This window comes from Meleagris gallopavo, chromosome 2 (genome assembly GCF_905368555.1).
Source record: "Meleagris gallopavo chromosome 2, MGAL_WU_HG_1.1, whole genome shotgun sequence".
Taxonomy (NCBI): Eukaryota; Metazoa; Chordata; class Aves; order Galliformes; family Phasianidae; genus Meleagris; species Meleagris gallopavo.
Genome location: NC_139405.1, coordinates 103,513,625 through 103,534,948, shown reverse-complemented (window position 1 = coordinate 103,534,948; position 21,324 = coordinate 103,513,625). Strand labels below are relative to the sequence as shown.

The following is a 21,324-nucleotide window of genomic DNA, read 5'->3' as shown; positions in this document are numbered from 1 at the left end:
TTTTTGTTCATGGCCACTCCAAGCTGGAAACCTGCTAGAAAGCATTTCCTTCTATCTCACCTGCCTCTCCCTTGCAGTAATTAGATTCCTTAATTATCCAACGCATACAAAGATTTTGAAAACAGATTCTTTCCTGTTCCAGCAGTTATGTTTTGTTATCTCTTCCTTCAGTCTTTTCCCACTGACTGTGTACCTCCAGGCCTATCCTTCTACCTTTCCTTTTCTCCGGCCTCCTTCTGGCTGCCTTTCTCTTTCACTTGCTGAAGCCTCACTGAGTTGGGAACCAATTCCCACTCCCTGTGAACCACCCTTGGGTCATCATGCCCTGAACCAGCATGTCCCCATGGAGCCCTGCACTCACAGTGCTGACTTGATAAAGGAATTTCAAGACCCTTACCAGTTGTTTCACACCCTGAGCAGCGGAGCGGGTGGCGTAGTAGTGAGATATCAGCAGCATAGTCTCAAACTCTGCATGTGCTGGAGTGTTCACCTCACTTGACTTTACTAAATTTTCACACTGAAGAAGAGAATAACAGGGAGCATTGAGCACAGGGGTACTCTTCATCGGCTTGAGACTGTGGAAAAACTGGGAGAAAGAATGATGTGAAATATCCAGACACCTCAAAGGACTGGGAAAGGTCTGGATCTGAGTGCTTCAGGTCTGCAGAGTGCTGAAGTGAGGAGGCTGTGGGAAAAGGAGAGAGCAACAGGCAGCACCGCAAGGAGGGGAGTTTGGATCAACATGGGATTGTTTGATTGTTTTGGTTTATGCTGGGGATGGGTATTTGTGGTACAGAAATAGCAAAGGCCATCATGGGCTCTGGCTGGGATATCTGGAGACAGGAGAGAAGGAGCATAGGGCTTTAAGCCCTATACCTGGTCTGGTGGTTGGCGACCCTGCACATAGCAGGGGGGTTGAAACTAGGTGATCACTATGGTTCTTTTCAACCCAGGCCATTCTATAATTCTATGATTCTATGAAGCAGCTCTGGGGAGATGGGAAGAGAGTTTCCAGGCTCAGAAGTTCTGTGCTTTCTCTGGGTCCTTCCCTCACCTGGGCTGCTGAATATAGGTACAGGATGAGAAGTGGGCAGTTCAGACTTTAACAGGCAGTGGTGGCCGTGGCCCACGCTCACCAGACTGAAGAGGACATCACGCAGGTCAGCCCAGCTGGAGTATGCCTCAGCACAGTTCATGCCAGGTGCATTCACCATCTCCACAAACAGACGCTTGTAAATGTTGAAGTTCTGCAAGACAAAGGAGTGAAATCACAGTGGCAGAAGTTTGGAGCCCTTCTGTTGCTAAGCACAGGCTAAGAGAAGGGCAGATCTGCTTTCTGGCAACTCGCACAGGGATGTTAGGCTGTCTTCATTACCTGTGGGTTGACAGGGGCTCCATGCTGTACATACAGGCTCAGGGCTTTGTCCCAGCTGCCCTCCCGGATGAGGTGAGTTGCATACAGAGCTACATACTTGTGCAAGACTTTATAGTTCTGCAGAAGGCACACAGAAAAACGTAAGAACTGAAAGCATAAGATTAATGAGCTGAACGCTTGTCACCTGGTAGTGACAGTTTCAGATGCCTGTACATAAATTGAGCCTGAAAAACAACACTGCTGCCTCCTGAATAATTAGAGCATCATCACAGGACTCTCCAAGATAACAGCTGCTACATCAAAAACCATTCACATCAACAGGGAAGTCTGAGTCAAAAAGAAATCAAGTTTACTGTAGTCCAAACTCAGGTTGCTGCTTAATGCATCAGAAATAACAACAATAAAACCAACAGCACAACACTATTTGTTTGCCCAAATTGCCAGTGTTTGCCTGCGGGATTAACTACGATAACTGCAGTTACTGCAGACTTTTCCCAGGGGCTGCCCTATTGTTATTCAGTCTGAAGCAACACCTCAACTTTAGAGAATCAGCACCTGTCCTTAGTGTAGCTCATTAACCAGTAGCCACCAAACACAAACAAATCCCCAAAGTAGATCCTGGAATAGCTCTAAAACAGTTTTATTTCGCTTCTCTCTGTTTTTATTACTCTGCTGAGGTCATTTTTTTTGCTTCCAGTAAAAATGCAAAAAATCTCAAATTTGCCTTCATGACAAAGATGCCTAATTTCAAATGACATCAGGCTTCTGAAGAACACGTAGAAAGAAAGCTCTCTGTTTCCCTGGTGCCAATTACTTTCAGCCCAAACAACTCATTTAGCTTTGTCAGTGTTCCATGAATCACAAAAATTAAACACAATATGCTTCTTGTTTCTCACGCTTCCTTATTAGGTGTGGTGTACCAGGATGGGGGCAGCAGAGAGGTGGCTTTTGAGTGACTCCCCGTGCTCCCCACGTAAAAAGCTGATTTACCTCTGCCCATTCATTCCTGCTGCCCTGCTTCAGAGACCCAGGAACCCCAGCCTCCTTCCTGAGGGCTCACATAGGTACTCACCTGCTTAGCTGCAACCTCCAGACACTTCTCCCATTGCTCCTGCTCTGCATACATATCCAAAGCAGCCATGACGTCGACTCCCACCAACTGTGGATGCAAACAGCACAAATTTGCTGTGAAGGCAAGGTTTCCTATCCACCTCCATCTTTTCTTCACATACACACAGTCCCTCCCTCTTTACGGTAGCAGAGATCCAGTGCCACCCATCTGGTAAGCAGAAGCCATGGCTCAGGCATATACAGAATCCTCTCCTATGGATATTTATGCAAAAGCCCTATAAGGAAGGCCCTGGGGACTCTGTCCCTGTCCTGTAGGACATCCCAAATACATACCGAATCTACCTTTCCTTGGTTCTTTAAATGCTCCTTGTAACGCTGGTCCACGTACTCCTCTGACCTGCAGAGTAAAAAGAACCTTAACAGACAGCAGGACTAACAGTGCTTTGGATCAGTACAGAGGCTGGGTTCAATCTGTCTGCTTTGAGATAAAGAGGATTTACACATCTTTCAAGTCTGCAGCTGTGTACATAGGTAGGAGGAGTCTGGGCAGCTCGTTCCAATATGTGTGAGAAGAGAAAGGGATGATAGGCCTTTCAAAAGGAAGTATGTGCACAGGAATATCAAGAAGAGGGAGGATAGGGATATGACAAAAGAGAATGAAGATTTCCATAGGGTGTGTTGCAATCGGACAACACAAAAGAGTCAGGGTGGTAAATGGATGGTGGAGATAGAAGGGCAGACATGGGGAATGTCCCCTGTCAAAGCTGGGAACATTACTGTGGGGAGAATCCAGAATACCCAGGGACAGCAGGACAGGACAGGCCAACGGACCATGCTGGGGTAGGAGAGGAAGTTGAAAGAGTCCAACCCCATACCTGGGGTCCAACTCCTTGGCCACACGTTTGGCTTTGCTCCATTCTTCCCCTTCAATGAAAGCATCAATAGCTTCTCGGATGAGGTCCATGTTGAGGTAGAGCTCTGCTGCCTGCAAGGGCAGAGATAGTCTCATAAGGAGCAAAACTCCAAAGGCACCCTGCAGCCCAGGCTGGAGCTGGCACTGTTGGAAGTGCCTAACACACAGCAGCAACACAAAATCTCTTCCCAAAAAATCACCCCCTTCTCTGTCTCCTCCCAAGGCCTGAGTCTCTCACACCATTCCAGAACTCGATCCTTTCCCCTCCTTCCTTCTCTCTGATGGCTCAGCACTCTGGAGTGGGCCACCCACCCATCACCCCAGGATGTGACTTGCCCTCCTCTCCATGGATACAGCTCTCCTTTCCTATGTCACTATTTCTGCAGTGTCAGGCACCAGCCCTCACCGAACTGTATTTCTTCATGGCCACCAGCTGAGGAGCCACCGTCCGTGTGACCTCCATGCTCTGTGACTGACTCAAGAACTTAATGGCCAACTCAGCAGCCTGTGGAGAGAAAGCAGCAGCAGCAATAAGAGCTGTTTGAGAAAGGGATGAAGCTGGGAAGAGCTCAGTCCCAGCTAATATAGAGTCAGCTGCACTTGGACTATGCAGAAGAAGAGGAGGAGAAACGACAGCCCACTTTAGTGATTCAGAGAAGCTCACACCAGGACACAACCGTTACTGAAGTGGGTACGAGGACACAGGTACTAGTGAAAAGTATGAACAAGAACATAACTCAAAGGCTGGTGGATGTGTGCCAAGAGAGGGTGCTCAGTTAGCTAAGGTCTATGTCATAAAGTCTAGCTTCATTGTGCAGGGAGATACAGGCACAAAGATTATGTCGTGCTGCTGAAATTAGTGCTGCAGCAAGGATGTCAGCACAGCATGGGGTAAGAGGACAGTCCATTTGGGCTCAAGAGAATGGTCACTGATGGCTCTCTTGTGTCCTGCAGTGACTGAGGTATCTGGGGGAAGCCTCCTAGATAGTAGAGCAGATGAAGGGAATCACACCTTCAGCAAACATTTCTCCATCAGGACACTGTTGCTGGAATCCTGCACCTTCAGATAGCAGTCCACTGCCCTGGCATATTCCCCTGCCTGTTCCCACTCCCGTGCCTGCTCCAGCAGCCCTTCTGTTCCTCTGTAGGGAGAAACACAGGCTGTGAACAAGACTGTGATGCTGCCACAGAAATCCTGCAGACAGCATGTAGTGCATTGGCAGGGAGGTGCAAGCAGAGGTAAGTCAGAGACCTCAGAAGGGAAAGGGGACTGTGTGTGCATCGAAGAATGCACAGAGCTAACAATGAAAAGAGTATATCAATGGCCTAGGGAAAGAGCAAGCAGTCTGCTCCCTGAAGCCTGAGCACAATACTTACCCGGAGCCCTTCTTGGCAGCCTCCCTACCACACTCCTTCTGCAACTCCTCCAGCCGACCAGGCACATACTCCTTGCAGATCCGCAGGGCTTCGCTCCACATGTCAGCCTCCTGCAGCAGCACATCAGAAAGGAGAAATTTTCACCAGTTCACCAGGGTCCACTGCTCTCCTGACATGACAACACAGATTGCCTCTCGTGTCACCTTGCCGGAGGATCCATTGGGAGGAACAACCACAGCAATGTCATCCAGTTCTTCTGCTGGTTGAAATGGCACCACTCACCCAGGCAATTTCAGGGGAAGGTTCCACACTCATCCTAGCTAACGCTATGGAATAGGCTTTTACGGTCCTCAAACTCACCCACTCACATCATCCTTGAGGCTTACCCATACCTTTCTCCCAGAGCTGTGAAACAGCTAAGATATGCTGTGAAATTCTTGCCAGATTAGCTTTCTAAGAAAAGGCCAGATTTAAGTTATGCTAGCAAGCACCTGTGTAAGCATTTCTCTTTGGCTACTAAGCTGAAAGGAGCTGGATTTTACTCCTCCATAGATACTGGGCTGTGAACCAGTGACAAAGACAATGATTCTGCCACGGTCAACACTCACCTTGTAGTACTTTATTGCCAGCTCAGGTCTCTGTGCTCGCAGGAGGAAGGCCTCTGCTTTCTGGAACTCTCGATGCTCGAAAGCAAAACGTGCCTGTCCCACAAGCACATCAGCCACGCTGTCTGGGTCATGAGCCTCAGCCACACGCTGTGCAGCATCCCAGTTCTGGTTATGCACAAACCTAGGAGGATCGACAGGAGATGTAATAAGAGGCACAGCAGGAGGCAGAGCAGTGCTGGAGAAGCAATCAGGCTGGCACCAGACAGGGAGATGCAGCAGTCCAAAAGCAGGAAGACTACATACATTAGCACTGCTTCCTTGGGTTTTCCAGCTTTAATAAATTCTGCTTCAGCCTCTTCAAATTTGCCCTAGGAAAGAAGGAGGAGTTTATGTGCATGCTTTTCTCTCCTGATAACAGCACGTGACTTCCTCTACTTACCATGAGGCAGAGAGGATTTATGAAACACAGAGGTGTGTGGAAGCTTGAGACTACAACTATGGAGGTGAGCAGTGTCTGCAGCCACAGAAGTGCTTTCTGCAGCAGCCCTTCAGGGGAACTGTTTGATTACCTGAGTGGCCAGGGAGCTTCTACCTATTCCAAGGGGTAAAATTACCTCATCTTCTAGGAACATGGCATATTTTAAGTGGATCTCTGGCATCTTCTGCTTCATGGAGAGGCGAGCCAGTTCAAAAGCAAATTCAAAGACACTGAAATGAAAAAGAAAATGAGGTCACAGAAGAAGGACTGTGAGCTGCAAGGGCATGCTTTCATCAAGAGTGAGACATCAAACAGAGCACAAGACATAGGAAGAGGAGAGGGGGGAACATAGGGATTTCAAGAATGGCCACTACTCCTGGTCTTGATCAAAACCTAGGAACTTTTTTGGCTCCCACTAAGGAGATTCAGCTCCTTCATACTTGCTCTAAGTGCCAGAGGCCCTTTGTTCAGCCCTAAAGGGGGTCACAAAGCTTCCAGAAGCCCAGAAAAATGAGAGAGCTGGGGGCAGAGCAGCACTGTGGATGGCAGTGCAGACACATGCCTGGGCAGGTGCAGAGTGGGGCCAAAACACTTCAAGAAAGCAGTTACTTATGGTAGCATGAGGAATACCTTCCCCTGTGTTCAGAGGCTCTCACAAGATCTCTTTATTCAAGTTAAAGGGAAAATTTATTTTGTCTGCCTACCTCAGACTTTACATTTATGAGACTAACAGGTGGAGAAGACTTATCTTTTAAGTCCTCTGTGCCAAGAACAGTGTGTCAGAAAGCACAAGGTATGGGCAGGGGAGAACATGACGGCAGGAGCATGGGAAGATATGCCATATCCTTGACCTGTAGCTATCACACACATCACACAGATTTATCTTGGGCCATTCCATCTTTCTCAGGTCATGAAGGTAGAAGTGTTGAGCTGAAGGACCTGCTTACCCACTGTCAGCTGCATGGTCAATGGCCATCTCCAGAAGTCCAAATTTACTGAGGAGTTTCACAGCTGCCTCTCCACCCAGGCTCTTTGCCCACATATAGGCCACTTGCTTAGAGGAGTTTGCCCCACCATGTGCCTTGGCCACCTATCCAAAGCAAAGAAAACAGAAAAAACACAATGCATCAATTTCTACTTCAGCAGGCTGAGCCAGGACTTACCCTCTTGCACCAACTGCTCTCTCCTGAGGAGCCCTTCTGCAGCCACCACTGGGCCAAGGAGAATGAGACAAAGGCTTAAATGGCAGTGCTGCACAGTGGCTAGTAGTCCGGGCCTGCTTTTGGAGTACAATACTGCAGAGCAGTTAGAGGCAGAGCAGTGGCACAAGGATCTTCATTGCTGTGCCACATACTTAAGTTAGATGGTCCACATCAAGCCTGCACATTTTGTGGTGAGTATGGACAGGGCAATTTCTACTGGAATCCTGCAACCCTGCATGGCAGGATAGCTGATCATTACCCTGTAGGCTTCCTCCCACATGTCATTCACTCTGTACATGTTCACTGTGGCCTTCCAGTCCTTAGCCTCTAGGTAGTGGTACTCAGCCTCCTGTAAACGTCCCTCTACCTCCAGCTCCTGCAATTAGAAGCAATGAATTAGTGACACTTATCCTTGCTTGCCCTACCTGATCCCTGGCCACAAGATGCATTCACCTTGCCCAGGTGTAGATGGGTGTCACTAAGTAAGTCCTTGTGGTACTTGGCTACCAAGCGAACCATCTCATCATACATCTTACACTTCTTGTACATAGTGATGGCCAAATCAGGTTCATTCACAGTGATGTACAGCCTGGAAACACAAGCACATTCACAAGACTCAGCTGAAGACATACTCAGTCCCTGTATTCTCTCTGCATCCAGCAGGGACATCGTAGGCCCACTGTCAGAAGGCATTACTGGAGGACCATGACTGCAGGAACAATAAACTCACAGCCAACACCAAACTTGTGCAGGATTTGCTGCTCCAATTGGATGCATGTAAGTCTATGGGACCCAATGGGAATCATCCCAGGGTACTCAAGGAGCTGGATGTTGTTATTGTGGGACCTTTCTCAATTATTTTCCAACAGTTTTGGGAATCTGGAGAGATCTCAGTTGACTGAAAGCTGGCAAATGTCCCAGTTTTCAAGAAGGGCAAGAAAGAAGAATCTGCTAATTACATGCCTGTCAGCCTCACTTTGATGTCTAGTAAAATCATGGAGGAGATTATTCTGGAAGTTACTGAAGATGCTTGAAAGACAGTACAGTCACTAGTCACAGTCAACATGAGTTTGTGGGGAGAAAGTCCTGTTTCATGATGTTACCCATCTAATTGACTAAGGGAAGCCAGCTGATGCAGTCCTTTAGGATTTCAGCAAAGCTTTCTGCACTGTCTCTCACAGTATCCTTCTGGACAAAATGTCCAGCATACATCTAGACAAATACATAATAAGATGGGTGAACAATTGGCTGACTGGTCGAGCTCAGATGATTACAATCAGATTGGCAGGCAGTCATTAGTGGGGCTTCTCAGGGCTCCATTTTAGGGCCAGTTCTCTTTAATGTTTTCATCACTAACTTAGAACTAACAGGACTTGAAGGTATATGCTGGATAAGTTTGTGGACAATACTAAATTGGAAGGAGCTGTTGACTCCCCTGATGATAGTGTCCTTGCAGAGACACTGACAAATTGGAGGGATGTGCAATCTCCAATCACATGAAATTTAACAAGACAAAAAGCAAGATGAGGCAACCCTGGATATATGTACAGACCACGGGGTGAGAGGCTGGAGAGTGGCCCTACAAAAAGAGATCTAAGGGTTCTGGCTGACAGCAAGCTGAATATGTCAGCATGCCCTGGCCAACTGTTGGGATACATCCCAGGCCCAGCACTGTTAGCTGGTATACAGCATGGCATATAGCTGATACATAGCACTGGTATACAGCATGACTGCTGTAGACTACATGGCTGAGCACTGCTTAGACAGGGCCCTTCTGTTATGCCACCATCATCTGCTGGAGGGTAATGTTATTTCCTCTGTCCTCACTGTTCACCCCTGGTCCTGACTTGGAGGGACCCTCTGGGCTTCTGTGACCTGTTTTCATCTCAGCCTCCAATCTCAGGCTGTCAGTTCTGGTGGAATGACAACATGACAGTGTCAATTCAGCTTACTCATATATGCCACCAAAAGGATTAAACTCTGTGTGACCTTTCCAGTTGTAATGTTTCCTTTCATGTGCTGGCATCCTTGAGATCAGGTGCATGGCATCAGATAGCTGTGTTTGTCCCTGTACCTACTAACCTTACTGTGCTATTCTTAATCTAGAACTGACAAAAATAGTAACCTGGCTGAAAAACACTTTCATGGCCACAACAGACCAGATGTGGCACCCAGGGAAAAGCCTTGCCTCATTTCTGCTACATGAGACACCTTAATCTCCTTTCTGTTTTGTCTGGTGGGCAAAAATTCATTAATATTTCCTTGACTTCTCTTCCCACAATCTCTGAAATATCAGTTCTAGGGCTCCAAATGTGATGATAGTACATGGGATCTTTCCAAATCTCAGTCCCAAACTCTGCTCTTATTCAGAAAAAGGGCTCCTCCTCACTGTAGCCAAACTTCCAGAGCTCTATCTTGGACTAGCACTGACTGTAATGCTCACCTCTCTGCTTCTTTGTACTTGCCATGCTTCTCCATCTCTTGGGCCTGGGTTATGTAGAGAACAGACACATCTTCCTGGCTCATACACTTGATTGCCAGCTGCCAAAACAAACACACATGGGACAAGCAATTTCTTGGTACAGAGTAGTGAAGTAGAAGGTGAAAATGAATCTCATTCCCACTTCAAACAGGCGTATACACTACTTGCTGTGTGAGAATTGATTGTCATTTGTCACTGTGATCAAAGTACACAGGATTTGGCTCTTTGGAGAGCACTATTTGCCACAGGTGCACCCACCATGGGCTGCTGAAGTAAAGTGGATTGTGGATACAAGGGACTGAATTCTTTCTTGCTTTCAGATGCCCCTACCCCAATCCTTTAGAAACAGAGCTTGGCTGATGCTGGCATACAAAGCCACTTGCTGATGAAGTACAATTCACTAAGCAGGATGAGGTTCCCAGAAACTCTGGCTTCTGATTTTACCTTGTGAGCCTGTTCCCAGAGCCCAGCCTGTGTGTACATGTCAATGGCATCTTTGGTCTGGTCTCCTTTGATGTACAGCTCCTCTGCGATCTGTAGTGAGATGACTACAATCAGCAGTCTCAACGTTTAGAGAGCAGCAGTGATTGTGTTTTGTGGCCTCACCTGATACTCCTGCAGAGCTGCATAGTGCTGGGCAATCTTGGGGTAATATTTAACTGCCGTCTGTCTGTCCTGCAAGTCCAAAATGTAGATGGCTTTCTTCCACTGCCGGGCACCCAAAGCTGCCTCTATGGCCTTAATGGAGCACCTAGCAACAGAAACATTACTTTTTACAGTCAGCCAGCAGTCATCTCCTATAGCTGAGCTGGGGAGATTCTTGATTCTTCTTCCAGGGTTAGAGCAGCAAGAAGGACCTGAATAACTTCACAGGATCAGCAGAGAAGAAAGCAGCCTTCAGGAAGCATGAGAACAAAGATCTGGAAAACGGGCAAAGCTAGGGGAAATAATAATTAAGAACTAGGACAGCAGAGAAGACTAATTAGGGCTGAGAGATCTTGAAAGAAAAGTGGTGAGGAATCCATGGGTGGGCCAGCAGAGACTGCACAAAAGTACCAAGAGCACTGCAAAGCAAGGTTGAGGGCTTACTCAGAAAAAAAGCCCTACTGATTTAAGCAAATCATACCAATTACACAATCCACCAGGTTATGCTGCTGTTAGTTATACAGCCATCACCTGCCCCCACCTGGCTTCGATATAATGGTTAATGGCAGCATCCAGCTGTTTCTGCTGCACCAGATGATCTCCCCATGCCTCCTCCAGCTTCACAACTTCTGCAGGAAATGCCAGGCGAGCCAGCTCCACTGCTGTAAGGGGACATGAAAGCTGATATGCTGAAAGCAGCAAGGAAGCAGAACTGTGAGGCAAATACAGGCCTTGGATTGGGGATAGGGGGATGGTGACTCCCTAGGCCAGTCCAGCTCCAATGGGCTACCCAGCAATCTGGACCCTATGGAAGGCTGGATCTGGATCTATGCTGGTGCAGTCGGCCTGATCAAGGCCTTGGGGAACAGGCTCTTGTTGTTGAGTTGTGTGGGTGACTATGTGAAAATACATGCATTGAATGAGGTGATATGTGGAAGTTTCAGAGCAACTAGGCAACTCTGAGCTCCAGGGCAATAGCTCATTCTGCCACCAGGCCAGAGTACCCAGGATCCTGCTGGGAAAAGGTGGGGCTGGGGATAGAACATAGTTGAGCACATAGTTGGTACCTTTCAGGAAGGCATTGCCCTTGCAATAGCACTCCAGAGCCTTCCGTGCGTTTCCAACCTTCTCGAACAGATCTCCTGCCTAATGACAAACACACTAATGATAAACAAAGGCTGCCAGTTTCTAGAGCTCCTGTCTCCCCACAGTATCCCCCCTACCACCTCCACCTACAGAGCTGTCAGTCGTACCAGACCTTGCCACAGAGACTTCTCCATCAGTTATGCCTTCCTCACTAAACAAGTCCATGGTTAATCTCACTAACCAAGGCTAACCTAGAAAAAGGGGACTTTGAGGAAAGACTGCTGAGATCCTCATCTTCTCTGTGGACCCACACACTCCCATCCCTGGAGAAATTCTACGTCAGGCAGGACAGGGCTCTGAGCAACCTGATCTAGCTGTAGATGTCCCCGTTCATTGCAGGGGAGTTGGACTAGATGGTCTTCAAGGGTCCCTTCCAACTCAAGAGATTCTATGATTCTATGAGAAGCATATATTTTGACCCAAGGTCAAAGTGAAATGGTCAGAAAAGGCCCAAAGTGAAATGAAACTGGAGAAACATAATTGAAGCTGGACACATAAAATAGGTAAGCAGAAAGAAGTGATTTTTCACACAGTGCACAGTTGAACTGAGTAACTCACAGCCATTGTTGTAGATCCAAAAGTACCTATAGTTAAACTAATAATTCGGCAAGTTCTTAAACCTAAAAATAAATCTTCCCAGTTCAGGTAGACTATAGTCTGCAAGCTGCTGGTAGCCATGAAAGTACTCTATAGGAAGCATCAGCACGTATTTTTCTTCCTTGCTCTTTATACTTCCTTCTCAAGCATCTGCAAGAGGCTACTTCTGGCCAGGATACCAAGCTGTATATGGGTCAGACTCAGCACTCCTTTCTTACATCAACATAATCATGAGCTATATCAAATACATCCTTCTGTTTTAAAAGTGCCACCTAATGATAAGTAGTTACCAGTTTCTTGTGTTATTAGATATAATCATTATCCTTCTTTGACATTGATGTGCTGGAGTGTCTTCACAACCTCCTTCGGTTTTCTTCTTTAGCTTTTTCATTTACACTATGTGAAAGCTGTACCATCATTTTTTTATTCTGCTGTGAGAAAGCACTGTACATTTCTGCAGTGGTATCAAGTTTTTTGTTTCATTAACAACTCCTTTTCCAGTTGGTTCCTGGTTTCCTAGAGGCCTCCTTGGCTGTTACTGAATGCTCAGCTTTGGAGACTTGCCAGCAGTGAGCTGTGATCTTTTTCCTGACTAATAACAGCAATTGTAGGCTTCATCTATGTATGATGGATGCACTTAGGATTTCCTACTAAATGTCAAACGTGAATTTATCAACACAGAATTGTATCTGCTACAGTCCTCTCAATCTCACAGATGCAGAGGACAGGGTGAGAGCTTTCATACTACTAAGTAAGAAGGCCCAGTGGGGAGGACCACTTACCTGCTCAAACAGTTCTCCTCTGATCAGTGCTGTGGAGATCCTATTGATGACATCCCCATTGGTCATGAGCTCATCTCTGTTCATGGCCAGCCGTGCTGCCTTAGCTGGCAGCCCTGCCCGCAGGTACAAGCTGACAGCTGCCAGATAATCTCCCTGTCCCTCCTGGACCTCCCCAGCCTTCTCTTCCTGTTGGGTATCCAGCAGCCATTGGTAGTAACCCCGACGTAGCTTATCTAGCATTGGGTGTCCCTGTTGAAAAATGCATCATTGGTTGAGCTGAACAAAGGCAAGTGTTGTCCTGCTCCTCCTGCAGGTTCTGAATAGCTCATGGCACCAGAAATCTTGCTGCCCAGTTAAACTAAGCAACTGCAGTTAGCAGAAACCAAAAGACAAGCCCAGCGTACCACTGTATTACTCCTTCTTTCGCAAAGCCCCAGCTACTTCTAAATCCATCTCATTATCCCTTCCAACCCTTACAATTCTGTGTGCGTGATCCTTTCTTCCTCACTCTCACTATTCACCAAGTTTGTAATTCCATCAAAGCAACCTCCCCTTACATTGCTATTTTATCAGACTGAGACATTTTATTTCTGAGATATTTTATTTCTTGACTGTCATGATCATGAAGAACCCACCGATTTTATTCTTATGTTCTTTCTTCTGGACAAATTGGGCTAGCATAATCTTGCCTAAACCACATCTCTAATGCACCCTGGCCCTCTAGCCATGTCATGCTATACTCTAGAAAATAAAAGCACATGTTTGGTATTTGAACAAAGATCTATCCATCCCCAAACCTTGACTTTCTGCCATTAACAGCTATCTTGCTGATTTCTGCACTTGCTGTGTCTTAGAGACATCACTTCCTATCTAGCAGTATAATTAATTCTCTCTACATCCAAGCCTCCACACTTATGCCTTGTTCTCCCAGTTCTATGACCTGCTCTGGACTCTCTTTCTGATGGCAAGAATCTCCCATTTCTTTAGCAGTCAAGGCTCCTTCGTGCAACAACCCCACTGTCTGGAGTTGAATCAGATGGGGGATCTCCAAGGCAAGTTCAGAGTCTCTTTGGGAGCCTCTCCAAGCAGATGTGAAACCCTGAGAGGCCAGGTGAAGTGCACCTAGACACTGACTGGGCTCTGAACCAGGAGTCTTGCCAAATAAGCACAGATCACAGACCAGAGAAACTATATTCTGTACCTTGGCCTCAGCGACTACAATGCATTCATCCCACATGTGCAGCTCCTGGTACATGTCCATGGCTTCTTCTGTGGCATTCTGTGTTAAAGAGCAAAGTGTCAAGCTGAAGGGTCCATTAGCAGACATATTGCCATTGAGCTCTCACAGCAGGTAGGGTTAGAACTGTAGGAAACATTTGAGCATGTGAATCATGCCCTCTACGTGAATATTGACCCTTCCTCGCTCTCTTCCAGCAATCTCACACTCTACATCTTGGAAGACAGAACTTCTCCTTCTATTCCAGGGCAAAAAAAATTTCTCCCAGGAACAAGCAATCTCTTTCTTCTCAAAAATCACTCTCAGCTCACAAATCATCCTGCTCAGAAATAAGTGAGATCTTTTCTGCTCCTTGTTCCTTTACTCACCTGTTCCAGGAAGATCATCTCTGCCAGCTTGTAGTTCTTGTCTAGCATGGCCAAGCGGGCACGCACCAGGTAATGGTCTGTCCCATCCCCACCCTGCAGGGCAGTTACAGTTAGCTCAGTTGCTTTTACTGGGTGAAAGAAAAGGCTCCGGATATGGTACAAGGGAAGGGAATGCAAGTTGGGTCTGTGTCACTACAGAAACTGAAGAAGACAGATGTGAATCACAGAAGTGAGAAGATAGGAGCAGCACAGTATGCAGTGGCCAGCCAGGAGAGAGTTCTGGCAGGCCTGGATGAAGAATTATGTGAGCAGATTCTACAAGACTAAGTCCTAGTCTGTAACAGTATACTGTGGGACTTGGACACTAGATAATGTGTATGCAAGTATTTACAGGGATGTGACTACCCTGAACAGCAAAAAAGGTTTGACTCACATGCTCTTGAGCTGCCTGGTCAGCAATAGTGTTGGTTTCATGCAGAAATCGAGCCTTTGCCACATTGCCCAGAGCTGCAAAGCACCTTTGAAAAAACAAAGCAGTTAGTCACTAATGGGTTTGTCAGCACCTTTGGTTTAAGACAACAAAATCAGAACCTCAGCAGCAAAATCATGCAGTGCAAGGTGTAGAGATGGGTAGCCTCACCTCAGTAGAAAGATTTTGCCAAGGTCCAAGTTCAGATGTGCCCTCTAGCCCTGGTTTGTGGATAAGCCATGGACATGGCTTCAACCCTCTGAGCTTCAGAGATAGATGTGCAGAGTTTGTCCCAGCCTACCAGGTCCCTGAAACCTTGCTACTGCACTGACTTGAGTTGCTATCAGCAAAAGTTTATGCTACAAAGTGACACTCTCCTGACTCCAGTGCTATCATTACTGTCTAGGACTAAAGGGCAAAGTCATTGCTGGAATAGAGAACACTTCATTCTTTGATGCAGTAAACCTTCCAGGTCATACAAAAAGTCACATCTTTAGTTAGACCCTGGATTCTGTGAGGGACTCAGCAAAGAAAGTGTTCAGGCCAGAAAGATGATTTAGCCTTTTCCCATACCTCTCTGCTATGTGCAGCTGTCTAGCTTCCAAAGCTAGTTTGCTTAGGGTCTTCCACATGGCTTCAGTCTCTGTTGACATTTCCAGCGTCTCCAAAAATGCAGTAGCCCTTGAGACAAAGAGATTTGCAGACTTTCAGTGACAGAAGAGCTCTTTGATTAGAGCTCCCTAACAAGAGTTGCACTGAAAACAGATGGGTATGATGAGCTCTGAAGAAAACTGTATAAAACAAGGCCTGACACGTAGGGAAAAAAAATCAGTGAAGGTGACAAAGCTGAGTACTCGCTGCTGAAGGACTCCACTGTGTGTTACAGCCACATCCTGCATCAAAATCATGCTCTGTAGCTGAACCTCAACTCAGCATGGAAAGTTGTGCTGGTGTAATTCATGGATTATAGACCCTCAAATGTCTGTTAAGTGATGTGGAGTACCTGCCACAACCACATGGTTTATCTAGCACTTACCTGTGATAATCCTCATCATCAATGGCAGTTCCAAACTCTATGAGACCTTCATCTAGTGTGTAGGACACAGTGTTCACCCCTTCAGACACAATCACTTCAGTCTTTCCATCACTCCGTTCCAAGTTTACAACATCTCCCTAAAAAGAGTACCAGCTGTCAACACTCCCATATTGTCTGGGGGTATGTAGGGTAGCAATGACACGAGGACAGTTCTACCAACTGTGAAAGCTCTACCAGAGCATTTCTGGCAGAGAAGTACGAGACAGATGAGTTCATATTTTGTCCAGGAGAAACCAGTAGTTCCCTTCTGTCCACTTTCCACAATACCATCTTGTTTATTCCCACACAGGTAAGCAAGATACAACAGAAACTGATGGAGGAAATCAAAGACTCCAGAGTTTTACCTTTAGAGGAAACATGGTGACTCGTTCAGGAGCATCTATGTTATACCAAATGCAGAGGTTGTTTCTGCTCTGAGCCACCACGACATCACTGCCTGGGACCCATTGCACATAGGAGCAATAGTTCAAAATGGTAGTCTTAGTGCTGCTTCCAATGTCATACAGCTGCAACTAGATGAGGAAAGGGGAGAAAAAGGTTCAGTGTGGCTCATGGCTGGGCTGCTAGCTGATGTGTACGTGGTAGGAACATCTGAGCAAGCATATTGTAAATAGATATAACCAACCAGGAGTTAAACTTTTTTCCAGGATATGTTGCTTAATTCTTTTATTTATACATATTTACTGTTCAAGACTTAAGATCTTAATATTTGTATATTTTAAACAGCATGCTCAGACCCTGCCTTCCTTATTAATAAGCTCATAAATAAGTAAAGCAGAATACATCTTGTGTAGAGCTCTAACAAGAGCATGGTCTTCTAAATCCTTCTTCAAACAGGCTAGGGGACCAAGGAAGCCTTACTCTGCAATTCTGTGCTCAACTGTCCGTCCTAGGTAAAATCTTATTGCAAGAACTGCTGCCAGCAAGCTGAGAGGGTGTTTGCTTGTGAAACTGTTACCATCATTTTGGGCATAGCTTTGTCCTGGGCTTACTAACAGGCTATGTTCAATCTCATTCTGGGAATTAGCACAAGCCAAAGGTCATATTGGATATGCTATTTGGTTGTGTCTAAGTTGTTTTAGAGAATTAGAGTTCATCTTATAGATGTAACTCAAGCAGAAAATGCCTTTTTAAATTACAACACTGGAGTCCTCATCCTGAGATTCACTCACTTGCCTCCCTCTCCCAGCAAAAGAGTCTATGATCTGTATTTTAAGGAGCAATGAGATGAAGGAAGATGTCAAGTAACTAACTTCAGAGTGAGATATGACTAAAATCCAAACATATGATGCTGCCAGCTCTTGCAATTTGAACATGATCTGTTTTTCCTAAGGAGTGGTCAAAAAGTCAGGAGTACTTCATATGTTTCTCATTTCTCTCCCTGAACTCAGGCATACTTATCTTTACTTCTCCCAGAGTGTGCCATCTCATCACACTCCCCTGCCTGGCCTTACCCTCATCTTCTTGTCCCTGAAGAGTAGTTTGTGGCCTGTTTCATTTAGCTCCAGCCAATCAATCTTGCTGTCGTGGCTGACAGTGCCAACACTGTAGTTACCAACAAGGTCCACTTGGGAAAGAGAAAGAAAAAACAGTGTTAAGTACCTAGTGTGCCCCAAGGTGCTGAACACTCAATGTTGCCCTATAGGGATCAGGTATCTGGGACTTAAATACTGCAGGACCCACTAGCAAACACACTGCAACATGAAAAGCATAATGCAGTGACATTTATCTTGGAGCCTTACAGCAGCAGTAAATCCCTCCACCCTTCTATGAGCATGCACAGATCACAGGCAGTACAGAACCTTGGGTCCTGGGCACAGTGACAGCCACTCCACAGCTGTGCCTACACGAGGGAGCTAACCTTCCAAACCTGGTGTCTAGTGATCTGCTGACAGACAGAGTGAATGTGAAATGAGCCTTCAGGAATCTGCTGCCTAATAGTGTGAATACAAAGAGGGCCTCCAAGGATATGCTGTCTGGCACGGTGCATGCAAAGGAATTGGGGAGGCCAGCAAAATACAGGGGAGTGAGTGATGTTTACATTCACCTGTTGCTATAGTCTTGATGTCTATCAGATAAGCCAGTCTCTTGTTCTCCTCCACGCCTCTCTGTTGTCTCTCATTGATACGAACACTGTTATTTGGAAGGAATGATAACTGTTACCTTTACTGCTCTCTAAATTCAAAGGATCAAACCCCATCCTCTCCCTGGAAGACTTACTTGCAGTTACCCTCAACATATGGAGCCTCTTGTAGTTCTTTGACCTGTGACTCTTGTACAATACCTATGGCTGCCTCAAATGAGAACAATGCCTCTGGTTCATGGCTTCATTCCAGAAGCTGCCCTTTTGGACCCATATTGGTTCCCAATAGCAAATTAGTTATGATGCTTCCACCTCTGAGCAGCCCATGATCTTTCCTTTTCTCCTCCCGAATTAGTAAAGGGAGTATGATATTTTAGAGAGACAGAGGAGCTCCCACTTGCACCTGAAGCCCCCAGCAATGTTGTACTAGGATCAGCTGGACACAGAGATGCTTGAGTACATGCACAGGTTCCTCTTTAGGCAATAACCACGTCAGGCTTGAATAAACAAAAAGGAAAATGGGCTGTAAAAGTTCTTCTAAAACATTACAGCCCTTAATCACAACCCCACCGTTGGTCGCTGCCAGATGACTACTCAGAAATCATGCAGCAATGTGTGGTCAGGTCCCAGTGCCCGTGAGCTACGTTCTACAGGGAGGTACACTTCCAAGAGTACATGTCTGAGGTCACTCCCACAAAATGTCAGTACTGGCTACACAGGCAGGTATCACACTTACCTGACCAGATGAGGATTCACAAACTCCGTGCGGACAGACCCTAAGATGTCATTGCTTCCATATTCTACCAGTGTCAGCTCCCCTGCATTAAAGATCATGCAGACCTGTAGGAGAGAGAGGAATTCACTCTTACAGAAATGCCAGGTAAGCACAAATATCTACCAGTGAGGTGAGCAGAAAAGGACTGCTGCAGACCAGTATAAATTCAAACCCACTAGGATGAGCAAAGAACTGTTCTTGTGACTGTCTCAAGGCTGCTGAGTTTAGCTCTGGGCCTATCACTCCCGCAGGAGGAGCCAAGCTGTCATTCTTGAGAACTGTCAACAATAAACTTGTCCAGACTTCCTGCCTTGCCAAATAGCATAGGATTCCAGACAGTTAACACATTCTGTTTTCTGTACCTCTGACATCCTCCCTGGCTATTTTTCTTTTATTTCTCCTCTCTCCTATGTGGTTACTGCTTACACAGTCTTCACAATGGATTTGCTCTGTACTTGGCAAACGTGGAAAAATATGGAAAAGGCAAGCATAGGGAAGAAGCAGATTGGGATGCACACAGAGAGGATAAATCCAGGAAGCAGATGAAAAACACTACTTTCCAGGAATGTGGTTGTCACTTTTTCTGCCAGAGCATACACTTCTTTACCCATCATTTACAGTAGCACCCTGCCCCATCCAACTTACGTTCTCATTGTCGAAGAAGAACTTCTCATTCCCTCCAGATCCTTGCCAGGCTACCTACAATGCAATGACACAGAGTGAGCAGTCCAGGCTGACAGCTTTTGGAGGGAACCATTGTGGTCTGTGGTAAGCTCTAATCTCCCAGGACAGATAACAAGAACTACACTGCACAAGTGATCACATTCCAGTCCTTCAGCTGTCAACACTGTTGTTCACCTGGAATTTGAGATGAGTACGAGGTAATGCAATAGCTGCTGTGATTATAACAGGCAAGTGGTCAGTTAGGCAGAAAACTGATACAGAGATGTAGTCTATCTAAATTTTCAGCAGTTATTTTCCAACTCAAATCTATAATCAGGAACTACTGCTCCCAGACAGATTTGTGAGCATACCATTGGTCTGAATAAAATTACACACTTGTGCAAACAAAGCAAAAATGTCCTGGGGTGTTGTTAATAGTTTTGCCAGACATTTAACCTACTGCCATTTTACCTACTAGGTTTTCCAAGCTTGGCATTTAGTCTCATCATTCTGCACACAGGTTCAAGGCATTGGGCAGTTTAGTCTGGATTGTTCTGTACTGGAAATGGTACTGGCACAAGCTGTGGTACTGTGATCATGAATGTATTTTATATATATATACACATATATATATATGTGTAATTTTTTTAAAAAGTACAATAAAATTCATACATTCACATCTAGAATGTGCAGATGTGCATCCAGTATTGCCCTCCACTCTCCACTCTCCCAGTACTAGACAGTGAAAACACTGATAAATCACAGAATCATAGAATGGATTGGGTTTAGAAGGGACCTTAAATATTATCTAGTTCTGACCTCCCTGCCATGGGCTTGGTATCCCCCACCAGCTCAGGCTGCCCAGTGCCTCATCCACCCTGGCCTTGAGCACCTCCAGGGATGAGGCACCCACACTTCTCTGGGCACCTGTGCCAGGGCCTCACCACCCTCATAGTCAAGAATTTCCTCCTAACATTTAATCTAGATCTCACCTGGCAGCAATGACTTCTCAAGTATGACAGAGAGTAGCCTGGCAACCACATGAGCCAGTTCCTTCAAGTCCCTGGGATGCATGTCATTGGGTCCCATAGATTTGGACACATTCAATCTCATCAGCTGGTCTTTAATTTTCTCTTTGCTAAGAGCAGACTGGAGCAAATTCTGCAGAAAGCCATAAAGGTGTTTGGGGCTGGGACACTTGCACTACAAGAAGAAGCTAAAGGAATTGGGCCTTTTCAGCTTGGAGAAGGGAAACATTAGGAGACATCTATGAAGATGAACCTTCTTTGCATAAGTGGTTTGATAAGAAACCTCCCAAAATCCCTTCCAACCTGAATTATTTTATGATTCTTGGAAAATAAATTTATTTTTTCCATGCAGAAAACATACTTTGTGAGTTGCAAAGTTAAGCATTTGACATTCATGAAACATCATAGATCTTCCATTACCTCACTGAGCTTGTTGGAGTTGATGTCACCCAGTAGTAATGTGTCCGATGTATGGGCCACCAGATATCTGTCTTTCCCTAAGATCTTCACCTCATCAATCTCATAACCATAGTGGGATTTCAAGACAACACGAGTTCCCGTTGAGAGGTTTTTCACAATGACCTACAGAAAGTATGAAAAACATGAGGTCTGCTTTCCACACACACAGGAAGACTATCCCTGTCCTATGAAAGATTATATAACATAATATCTGGTTGTTTAGACATCCCCTCATATCATTTCACCCTGTTTCTAAAAGAAATCTTACACTTTATTTTGTATGGGATGATGACTGTAGTAGAAGTGTGGGATTCTCACTTCTACCACTTGAAAGTTTCTAAACTTACTGGAGGACTACTCACACTCCCAAGGATAAGTCATAATTTAGGAGCCCTGCTCACTCATCATGAACTACAGAGGGATGCCTGGATTGCCTGTGCACCTTCACTACGTGATTTTGAACCAGGCAA

General features: G+C 45.8%; 1 protein-coding gene across 2 annotated transcripts in view; it reads right to left on the bottom strand.

Annotated features, from left to right (window-relative positions):
• IFT172 (intraflagellar transport 172) overlaps positions 1-21,324 on the bottom strand; it is a 32,856-nt gene that overhangs the window by 2,395 nt on the left and 9,137 nt on the right. The window contains exons 11-43 of one of the 2 annotated variants that reach the window (XM_031552619.2): positions 20,816-20,977; positions 19,350-19,403; positions 18,666-18,769; positions 17,894-17,979; positions 17,301-17,413; positions 16,191-16,358; positions 15,787-15,923; positions 15,324-15,431; positions 14,715-14,799; positions 14,282-14,374; positions 13,878-13,955; positions 12,677-12,925; positions 11,219-11,297; positions 10,693-10,813; positions 10,113-10,257; positions 9,951-10,040; positions 9,468-9,565; positions 7,478-7,613; positions 7,284-7,400; positions 6,770-6,912; positions 5,959-6,052; positions 5,648-5,712; positions 5,345-5,525; positions 4,737-4,846; positions 4,372-4,501; positions 3,766-3,864; positions 3,322-3,431; positions 2,780-2,843; positions 2,448-2,534; positions 1,376-1,492; positions 1,055-1,247; positions 621-685; positions 398-517 (exon numbers count right to left, since the gene is read on the bottom strand). In XM_031552619.2, the coding sequence (XP_031408479.2) occupies positions 398-517; positions 621-685; positions 1,055-1,247; positions 1,376-1,492; positions 2,448-2,534; positions 2,780-2,843; positions 3,322-3,431; positions 3,766-3,864; positions 4,372-4,501; positions 4,737-4,846; positions 5,345-5,525; positions 5,648-5,712; positions 5,959-6,052; positions 6,770-6,912; positions 7,284-7,400; positions 7,478-7,613; positions 9,468-9,565; positions 9,951-10,040; positions 10,113-10,257; positions 10,693-10,813; positions 11,219-11,297; positions 12,677-12,925; positions 13,878-13,955; positions 14,282-14,374; positions 14,715-14,799; positions 15,324-15,431; positions 15,787-15,923; positions 16,191-16,358; positions 17,301-17,413; positions 17,894-17,979; positions 18,666-18,769; positions 19,350-19,403; positions 20,816-20,977 (3,801 nt within the window). The remainder of the gene's footprint in view (positions 1-397; positions 518-620; positions 686-1,054; positions 1,248-1,375; positions 1,493-2,447; positions 2,535-2,779; positions 2,844-3,321; positions 3,432-3,765; positions 3,865-4,371; positions 4,502-4,736; positions 4,847-5,344; positions 5,526-5,647; positions 5,713-5,958; positions 6,053-6,769; positions 6,913-7,283; positions 7,401-7,477; positions 7,614-9,467; positions 9,566-9,950; positions 10,041-10,112; positions 10,258-10,692; positions 10,814-11,218; positions 11,298-12,676; positions 12,926-13,877; positions 13,956-14,281; positions 14,375-14,714; positions 14,800-15,323; positions 15,432-15,786; positions 15,924-16,190; positions 16,359-17,300; positions 17,414-17,893; positions 17,980-18,665; positions 18,770-19,349; positions 19,404-20,815; positions 20,978-21,324) is intronic. The other variant, XM_010708010.4, reaches the window with a different exon arrangement.